Source organism: Xiphias gladius, chromosome 3, assembly GCF_016859285.1.
Source record: "Xiphias gladius isolate SHS-SW01 ecotype Sanya breed wild chromosome 3, ASM1685928v1, whole genome shotgun sequence".
NCBI lineage: Eukaryota > Metazoa > Chordata > Actinopteri > Istiophoriformes > Xiphiidae > Xiphias > Xiphias gladius.
Genome location: NC_053402.1, coordinates 16,084,669 through 16,095,323, shown reverse-complemented (window position 1 = coordinate 16,095,323; position 10,655 = coordinate 16,084,669). Strand labels below are relative to the sequence as shown.

Here is a 10,655-nt window from a genome sequence, read left to right as displayed (position 1 = left end):
ACTGTTTCATTTCAAAGGGTCACAAGAAAAAAAAGTCGCAACTGATTTCCATCATGGTCAGACAAAGCCATCATAATCACGTCATCATTTAGTCAAGCACCTGGTTCGCAGGTGTTGTCCTCTTCCTACTTACACACACACACACACACGCGCGGCACACACACACACACACACACACACGCATACATCGTACCTGTAGCAGGTCCTCGCTCAGCACCTCTGTTTTTTCTGCCCTGTAAAGATAACAGTGTGAAACAGTTAGGGAATCCAAAGGATGAGACAACACGTTAACTGATGCAAGAACTTTAAAACTACAAATAAGCAACAATGCATACATCTCTTTTCTTGTGCATTTCCACATTTAAATTTTCTTTTCTTTTCTTCTTCTCTTTCTTGCTTTCTAATGACACATTCGGGAGAAAACTGAAATATTCTGTAGAACACAGGAAGAATCCCATCTAACATAATACACTTTTTATTAGCTTATGATGACATGTTAGTTGTATTTGGTCACTGTGATTTGAGGCACCCTCTACAAGTCTCATGCATCCAAATGTATTCCATAAGGGTGTGTCTTTGCCAAATTGTTTCTAAGCTGTGAAATAAGGACCCAGCTGTTTGCACAGGGGGTGGACCGGATCCATGCACCTGTGTCTTTGGAGTATCTGTGTGGGCGTGTATGTGAGTGCATGTGTTAGTATGGCTGTCTTGCTAAGTCATAATCTCAACAGCATATTAATTATCTGGCAAACTGTTCATGCTGTAAACCCACTGGAGTGCTATAACATAAGCATGAGTGAAACAAGCAGGACAGCAGTGAGCAAAGGCCGCTGATTCAAATATGCCCGTTCTCACTGAGTAGCATCACATCCCACTGTGAATCCAGCAGATTGGGGACTTAGCCAAAGTCCAAAGGAAATGGCAGAGCTGCGCTGCCAATGCAGCAGATCAAACTACTCATGCGGAGTAGCGATTGAGCCATAAGCTCACAAAAGAGCAAACCACTGCATATTATAAAAAAAATATGGTGTCAGCTCAGTTCAGACAGCTTACATTCAAAGATTTTAGTCCTTTTTTTTGGTGGAGGAGATTTTCCATAAAGAAGTCCCTACGCCTTTCATAACTCTGCAAGAAAAGATAAAATGGTCAACTTGTGTCTTTGGACTTCTTACATTACAAGTGAATTTGAGTTGTTTTCCAGATATCCTTTAAACATATTTGAACACCTACAACACGCAACACAACAATGCACATATCTAAAGCAACAACCCAGGACAATCTGGGAGTACCTAATCAGAGTGGAGGTTAACATGTACTTCCTGCTTAGAAAAAGGGCTGCAGTCTGACAAGGGAGAGACTGCTTGGGCAGACAGTGTGACCTCTTAAAAAGAGTCAAAACCAGACCTGCAGACCCCCAGCAACCACCAAGTGGTGCGCATACTCTCTCAGCACTTCCCCTTCCTGTCTGCACAACCTCTTCCTGCTATTGTGCCCTAACCATGCCAACGCCAAATGCGAATAATAGCTTTTTTGTATCATTTATTTAAAAACAATATCTGAATGTATCTCTCCGTTGACCAAGAGAATGGAAAAGACCTTGTTATGTGCTCTATTATTCATCAGCCAGACTAAAATACATCAGTCTCACATAACTAAAATGCTCTTTTCATGTATGATGCGTCATCACCAAGTCTGCCACCATGTCGGAGAAAATGCAGAGCAGAAACAGACCGCGTCTGTTTAACGTTGACATGCAGTTGTCTACACATATTCCATACATTGTTGCCGACAAAAGAAAGCTGAGCTTTAATGATGTCAGTTATTAGCATCCCTGGTCTCAGTGCCAAGATGTGAGCATGGAGCCATGGGAACTGGGTCAAGCCATGTACCAATGGATCTAATCACAGCTGGCCTCTTGGAAAACTGCTCTGCCCACTGAGCTAGGAGGAAAACACCGGAAATGTGTGTGTGGGTGCACGCCTGGGAGAGAGAGCGAGAGAACGATAGTGGAGCAAGAGATTTCTGGCATGATTTGTAAGGGTAAGTGTGATCGCAGATTGCTGATTACATGACAAAGGGGGACAAAAATAACCCAAGCAGTGCACTAAAGTTTGGCACAGTTTTCATGCAACATTCCAACAGCCTCTAAAAATCCCTAAAACTCCATGTTCTATGAAAAACCTTGTAGGCAAGACTGTCAAACGTATTCCATGCTGAGTGTGTAGCCTGGAGGTCTGCAATGCAGCTGTGAGCACGTCACTGTCTATCTGGCCTCAGATTGGCTGGTCGAGGTGTCCCTTGGGAGACTCTGGCAGTTGAGCCACCCTAATAGGGGCCCAGCAGCACAGATGGGACAGGGGATGCGGAGAAACTTCTCTGTTAGCGATGTCTGTCAGAGATAGATGGCTGTCTGTGTCAGGGGCCCCGCTGAAAAGCTAAGCCATCATACTTTCTCAAGCATATGACAGTTGCATATGCTAGAAAGATTTAATAATGCGGGACCGTCCTATTCCTATCACTCTTTCTGTTCCTCTCCAATGTATGGTCTGTGTGAGTTTGGGAGTGTTTCTCCTAAAGGCTTGTGACCGAGGGAATGTTGGTAATGAAGCTGATCGAGATATATAGTGCTCTCACTGACCACAGCCAATGTGGGCATTATGACCTAGACATCAAACAAACTGGTGCCTATCTTCAAAGGCAACAGACTGTCTTGTTCTTTGAGCTTGTTTGCTCTCAGACAGTGGTATTTCCTCTTAGGAAAGCAATATCGTACACCATCGGCCTGTGAAGAGACAGACACAAAGCAGCATTGCCTAGGCTGGAATACGGGGGTTATTGGAGTTGCTATGCCTTGTAGAGCCTGATATAAAGTTAACCTGAAGGAGATTCTGGAGGTGAGGAGAGAGATTCCTGTCAGCCAATATTGTGCGGAATGAGTCCTTCGGAGGAACGTAAACACGTGGGAGAGTTGGCAGCCACGTGGGCGGTGTGCTCATAGAGGGGGAAGACGACTTTGCCAGGTTTATGCCAACCATCTGCCACTTCACAGGCATCCCTTTACCTGGAACTGCTGATGACTCAATACAAACAGGCACATACTGGGACACACACACACACACACACACACACACACACACAAACACACACACGTGTGTGTGCGTCTGTGTGTCTATAAATATACAGATTAATTAGCCAAAGTCAAAATGCTGAAATTTATCATAAGCTTTCTGGCCAACAAATACAGAATAATTTCAAAAACTCGCTTGTTTTGTGTGATAAGTCAGTGACAAAAACTACATGTCTGCGCAATGCAAACATGGACGACATTTGAGACATTTGAGGACAATGAATTAGTTGAGACAATATTTAAACAGGGAGATCAACTGCCAGACTTTGATTAACTCCCTCTAGACCTTTGGTGGCAACATTAACAAAGTGCTGATAAGAAAGGGGCCTGAATCTGTATTTACAGCTTGCCAAAGAGAAATGTAATTTTATTGTGCATATTTTCCCAGGGATCTTAGACATTCCAAGTCATTGTATTTCCACAAAGTTTGGAGTAAAATATGTAACAAATGCGCAGCTGACCATTTCAGCTGCACATTCCATACACATTTGTCTTATGTAATAAGTGTTTCTATCTCTAGATATGTTAATGTTGGACGCCCGCATGTTCAGCCCCCCCAGCACGGTGCATGGTTAATGAAAGCATGAATAATCCATGTCGACATAATCAAAATGCGAAGAAAGTAACATTCGCCTTCTTGAACATATTGCGTTGGTACCTAGCCAACTGTCTGTCGTAAAGTTTTCAGTCTACAGGTCCATCTGATATCGCTCTGAACAAAAAAAAAAAAAAAAAAAAAATTGGTCATGCTCTGGTTCGCTCACAATACTAGCCTGGCTAACAAAAGCGCTTACTCTAAAGCCTGGAAGAGCTGTGCTAGATGCTAGGTCCTGTAGTGCTAGGGGAGGGTACTGGAGCAGAATGGTGGCCCTGGGCCTCAGCAGGGCATCGCATGGCCTGGAGCGCTGGCATGAGATCCAGAGTCAACCACACACACATATACACACAGCCACGGAAACACGTTCATGCTAGAGACCCTCACTGAATATTTCTCCATTGAATGCTTTTTTTTTTTCCTCCAGACCTTTGCAGTGCGAACGCATCTAGAGGCCAACCCGATCTCCTCACAAATGTAAAGACAGAGGGCTGATGGGATACAAAGTTACTAAAACAGAAAAACCCACTTAATGTAGTTGTCCAGCAAACTAGGTCACAGTTCTGTTAAGTATGCAAGAATAACCGCGAGAGGAGTGCAAACACACACACACACACACACACACACACACACACACACACACACACACACGTCCAGAGAGGGAGTGAACGAGGGAGAGAGAGAGAGAGAGAGAAAGAGAGAGAGAGAGAAAGAGAGAGAGAGAGAGAGAGAGCCCGCAGCAGTCAGCAGCGTTTCACTGGAAACACAAGCAGTGAGTTATCTCTAACATCTTTATTTATGGTGAATAATCTCCACAAGAGGCACTCTGCCCCATGATCTAACTGTGTTTTTACACTTGGCGTTTGCATGAGCACACACACTCACATTGCACCTAGACAACGTGAAATGTCCAGTACAGAGCATCAAGTAGACAAAGAACCTAAACTGAGGCAACGAGGATCAATAAAGTGCTCTGTTTCCATCCAGGCCATGCATGAAAACTCGTTAAAAGCCATCATTCTTTGTTAGTTCTAACATCTTTTTCACTGCCATTTAAGAATATTTAACATTTGGGTTGGCAAAGCCAAACGAATGTGATGGGATAGCTAATATCAAATGAGCATTTCCAGGCAACTAAAGCAAATGAAAGATTTTACATTTACTGTATAGAAAAAAGGATGATGTAGAATTATGTTTTATAATTACAGAGCAAACTAAATTTTGCACGAAAAATGAGAAACTCTAGTAAAGGCAATGAGAAGTAAACAAAACAAGAAACTGTAATTAGTGGATTAGTGCTTCCTGTTTTGAACCTATTGGCATTCCTGAATGGAAGGAAGTGGGCATGTTGACAGGGAGTAACCTGTCTCCTTAGGAGAACTCAGTTATTTCTAACAACAATGCCACTCTACTCTAGCTAACCTCATTTATAGCTGTTTATTACTCAGAATTGTACAGAAAACAACTGTTTATATAGTAGCTCGACTTTGGGCTGTGCACCACAAACTATTCAGAGTACTTATGAGCAGTGTGCTGGACCCCTTGTGAGAAAATCAGTACTTGCTTTCTGAATGTTTTTACAGCAGTAACTTTATACAACACTGCTCTTAACTGGATAAAGATATTTATTTTTAAAAAGACCAAAGATGTGACTACCAGAGCAGAGTGTATTACTTCCATGACCAGGTCAAACAGTTTATTGCAAAAACAATTCAATCTAATAATCATAAATTTAACCTGATAAAATTTTTGAACTAGAGGAGTGTGATATTATGTTACTTCAGGACTCAAATTTGAAAAGTTATTTTTCAGAAGAAAGGCTAACAGTATCCTCAAGTCTGATATTCAATCAGGCCCCAGGGTCACTTCCTGTTGGAGATAAGATCGTGAGCAACAGACGGGGTCAACCCCGACACCCATGACACGTCAAGGCCGTGATCGAACGCACTTCAATATCCACCTGGTCGATAAGGACAAAAAGAAAATCAAAGGAGAGCCTGAGTATGTTGAGATCAAGCAGCTGTCCCTAAAGCCGTTGGTTTGCGGATTCTTTTGAGGGAATCAGCGACACGGAAAGGGGGGAAGCAGCGCTTCTGTCCACTATTACGTCATCTCTCTTTTGATGGCCGAAAAGGTCCGCTGACAAAGACCCTTTATCACTAACTCTCTGAGAGTTTCTGAGAGGCACTGATGGGGTTAGGGGAGGGTTATCCACATCGACCTCTGATGCTAGTACTGATAGGCACTGCACAATTACAGCAATAGCTTATGCTTTAAATAATCATGCACAATCTAGAAACACAAGTAATGACTCATTCCTGATTGTTGATGACTACGAGATAAAACTCGTCATTAAATAATATGCTGAGAGTGTACTTTCCAGTCAAGATTTAACAATGTGATCGGCCAGAAACTATAAGAAATTTAGCCCAGAAGAGCTGTGAATCAAATGGCCTGTGAAGGCAACTTGTGCTAAGATCTTAACTGCCCGGCCATCATCTGCCAAGCCAGCAAATCAGGGCAACGAGGTGGAGGAGGAGAGAGAGGAGAAGAGGAGATGCTGCATTGGCATCCAACGGGTTGCCTCCTACATCTCATGTTACTTGTCAGCTAGAAAATCTATAAGCGTGCAAGCACATCGGTAACGCATTCACCTACTGCGTCACGCTGTCAGGAGGAAGGGAAAGAGAAACCGAGTAAGTGGGACAATGCAGGAAAGAGAAAGCATCTACAACTTATCTGCCAGCTCACAAATGGCTGCCATTTTCTGCAAATTGCATCGTGGAGTGGTGAGCTAAAGCTTACCCTAAAGGCATGAGCAGGAAGAATGCTATGGCCATACAGGTATTGGTCAACATCATACAGGTGAGTGATTCAGAGTGTGAAGATGGGTGGGGGGTGACAGGCTGTTTGTCAGGAGGTTAGGGCTAGAGATAGTGGTGCCCTTTACAGATTTAAGATGGGAAATTTTAAGTTTTTTTTCCTTTTATTTCATGTGTGAAATCCCGTTATTTGTATGGCATGACATATTCTCACAGACGTTTATCATGGAATCTTTTATGAGGCTGTCCTAGACCTAGATAGGGTAGCGAGTTGGGAATAGAGAAATAGGTCAAGAGAAATGGAGGCTGGGAGCTGGCCGAACCAAAGTACTCTTTTCCTGGCTTGCTCAATGCGCGTATGAGGGCATCAAAAAATTACAATTGCTGCTTTTTAGGCAAATACAAATACTCAAGTGAAGTTCACTAGCCTTGCAAATGGATTTTAACACCATGGAAAGAGTTTGAAAAACACTGAGGCCTCAATCAAGGCTGAACTACCAAAATAAATTATGGCTCAAGTTAAAAACATAACAAAATGTAAACAACCAAAAATTCAGGCATAATGTCCCCCACCTCATGGAGCTGTGACACACTGTTCTCTCCCCCCACTGTACCACAACACATTTCTTTAAGCTATAGAGTATGCATGGCTGCACATCCTCCGGTATGAAGTCTTGCTCCGCAGACGTGATTGGTCGAGCCGGCGATCACATGACACGCCTCTCACCCATGCAGCAGCAGCAGCAGCAGCAGCAGCAGCAGCAGCGGCAGCGGCAGCCTTGGAGAGCCAGAGGGATGCTGACACAGCACACCTGATCGCCAACCCCCCACTGAAAGAAGATCTTCAGTCTCCATCACATCCAGTGCAGGACACATATGAGACTTGCAGTAATAATGTCAGTGCAGTGCAGAAAGACTCCATATTTCAGACATGATAATACATGCCAGAAACAGATGAGTAGATTAAATGTCCGCAGTTATAACAGCCCACTCATTAACTCTAAATGAAGATGCACTCCTACTAATACACAAATCCACCCACTCAAACATTCTTGTTACCAAAGTCATACAGTTTCCTACGTGGCCACCTACTTCTTCCGGATTTGTTGAGTTGGTAAGAAGTGACTGAGGATTGGCCAGCGGTATTAACGGCTCCACGGAGACTCCTGAGGTCCAGGAAGGTCAAGCCAACAGAGAAACCCCGTTCCTCTCTGAAGATGGGCGAAGCTTGAGTCAGCAGACTAGTAAATCTGAAGCCTCACTGAGTACAAGATGGAGCATAACTACGATCGGTGAAATCACTAATTAACCGACTTTTTCCTGATATGCTAATGTATTCCCCAACTTTGCTGGATAACATTTATACTGCTAAGAGGAGCCTTGTAATTCCTCGTATGTGGCAAACCAGTGGAAAGACCCTGAAAAGACACTTGGAGTTTATACCCAAAGCATTTCCATTTCAGTCAGCATAGCACAGTTACCAACCATTAAAATCGGGACACCATGCTACATAATATGTATACACACTTACACATGTGTCCTTCGTGGGTTGTGCCGTCACGGGACATCATCACCCTTCATGGTTAGGTTGCGGACATGAGAAAGAGCTGTTCACTAGCCACGTACCGTGGCTAGTGAACTAGTACCGCTAGTACCGTGAACCGTGCCTCGGCACAACACCTCTTTGACTCCCTCAAATTAACAGCGAGGGGCAGCGTGACAAAGTCTTCCAATGCACGCCAAACAAGGTGGCATTAAACAGGAACAGCACGCTGACCTTTAAGGAACAGTTTTGATCAAGACAAAGAAGTGTCAGCTTCAGTCACAGTAAAGTGTTCTTGTCTCTCTTCACTGTCATTCGACTCGCCTAGCTGGCTAAGGTTGCTAGAGATGGCACAGCTTTCCTCTCTCTCCATCTATCCCAGAACTACACAGCCAATGTTTGACAGTGCTCAAGGTCACTACAGGGTCAGAACCTGTTGCTTCTAGATCTGATTCGAAGCTCGAATCAAATGTCTTTCACAATGAGAAACTCTGCTTGCGCCTCGTTTTGAGGGTTCGAGACTGGCAGTCCTGGCTGTGAACACTAGGTACCGTTAGTAGGGGGCCAGGATGGCTCGGGGAGAACACTGTTGCTCGTTGTGGCGCTTTGGTACAGGCGGTCCGCCTCAGCGGGCTGCTGCTGCCACTTTTACACAGACAGCTGCAGAAAACAGCACAATAATGAGAAGGACATTATATTCACAACAGCACCTTTATACAGTCTTATTCAAATAAGACTGTATAACTACACACACACACTCAACTGTCCTCTCTGCTCATATCAAGGCCGACAACCCGCTTACCCACACGGATATCCAGAATCACACCCACACACACACACGATCTAATGAGTCACACAGAAATGATTATAAAAAGACCGGAGCTGGAAAAAGCAGCCTGAACCACAGGGGTATCTGACAATGACAGCAAGAGCGGAGCCTGCAAGGTGTGCCCCCCTTCTGAGTGCATGCCACTCACACAGCCTTGTAATAATAATGCCCCACGCCTCCCGGTCCTAATCCCCCGGTGCTGAGCAGAGAACACCTTCTGGCCCCAGCGCTGCTTGACAAGCCGCCCGGCCTCCCTGTGAGGTGAAGGAACAGGGTGGGGGGAAGAGTGATAGAGCTATGGGACCTGAGTGAAAGGTCACACACAAGCATCTATTCCTGAAGGTGGGAAGGGATTGCAGAACCACCCAGATGCAGGGCAAGTACAGGACGTGGAAAACTGAGGAGAGGAGTGGAAAATCCTTCCTCATAAACCTCGTATTTATTCAATTTATTGGATTTTAGGGGCTGATGTGGCACCATAAAGGTTTTTTAATTTGAAAGATTCAAAATCCGAGAACATTTTTCAAACAAAAATGATGTTAGATAAATGCCAGATGCGGAACACGACCTTCAGGAATCCACGGACTTGATAACCCACGCCTAGGAGGTGCTTCCCTCCTCACAGCTGACATAACTGCGTAATGAAAACATTGCGCCTTTTTTTTTTTTCTCTTCCCATTTCCCCCTCACGTCTCGGCCCACACCGCGTCCGTCTGCATCACGTTCACCTTTTGACAGGTATTGGTGACAGGAGGTAACTTTAGTCGCAACGCGCCCTCGCTGCCTTCGTTTCTTTCCCACTCGTACAGGGCTGATACCTTGTCTTAAACAGAGGGGGTCGTCTCTGTGCGGTGGTCGCTGATACAGCGATTGTGTGCGCGTTTCATGTATTTCCGTGGGCAGGTTGTAATGGGGCAATGCGCCCACACGCTGCCTCTGCGGTAGCTTCTTCCAATGGACATTACGCATAGGGGCACTGAAGGCGTTCCGACCATGGGCTTATTCTTTTGTTCCTCGGAATTTGTCCGACTGCACTGACCACTGTCCATTCCACGTATTCAGCCTAATAACATATAAAAGAAAATCATATTTGCGAGGATATGATTCACATGCAATTGGGAGTTAAAGAGAGGGTTTCTCTTCCCCTTGACTTGGCCCAACGAGAACGGCGCAGGCGAAAGGTCTGCTTACCTTCCCACCGTTTGGTTGGCGAGCTGTCGCATCCGATTGAACTGCTTCTTCATCTTGTATTTTCTGCGTTAACACCTACGGGGGGAAATATTCCGCATTATTTCTCTCAAAATAACGGTCCGTGCTCCACAGCGGCGCAAAACAAAATCCAGGCTGTCATATTTATCTTCCCTCATTGCAAGCTGCCAACGCCGAAAAACTTATTCCGCGATTACAGTTAGGTTTTTTCTTTCTTTCTTTCTTTCTTTTTTTTTTTAATTTTCAAATGAAAATCTGAATCTACATTCGCCCCATTGCCTGCGCAGGGATGCTGGACCAGTTCACCGCGGGCACTCACGGGCAGAGAGCGACAGCAGTGACAAGTAGCGGCTGCGCAGCAAGGCAGTGTGGGAAATGTAGTAAATCGGGGCTGGTCCTCGTTAAAGAATCGCGTTGGTCGTGCCGGCTCCCACAGCCGGCTCGCGGCTGTAAGACGCGATCAAACAGTTTATTTTCTGGTGTGAGTTAATGTGTGTTGAAATACATTTTATCAGTCTAATTGATTAAAA

At 44.7% G+C, this 10,655-nt stretch overlaps 1 protein-coding gene across 1 annotated transcript in view; it reads right to left on the bottom strand.

The window, feature by feature from the left end:
- Nucleotides 1-10,323, bottom strand: part of arhgap44a (Rho GTPase activating protein 44a) — a 26,396-nt gene extending 16,073 nt beyond the window's left edge. Inside the window, exons 1-2 of the mRNA XM_040124348.1 lie at nt 10,108-10,323; nt 194-233 (exon numbers count right to left, since the gene is read on the bottom strand). Coding sequence (XP_039980282.1) covers nt 194-233; nt 10,108-10,160 — 93 coding nt within the window. The 5' untranslated portion in view covers nt 10,161-10,323. The remainder of the gene's footprint in view (nt 1-193; nt 234-10,107) is intronic.
- Between the last annotated feature and the right edge of the window lie 332 nt (nt 10,324-10,655).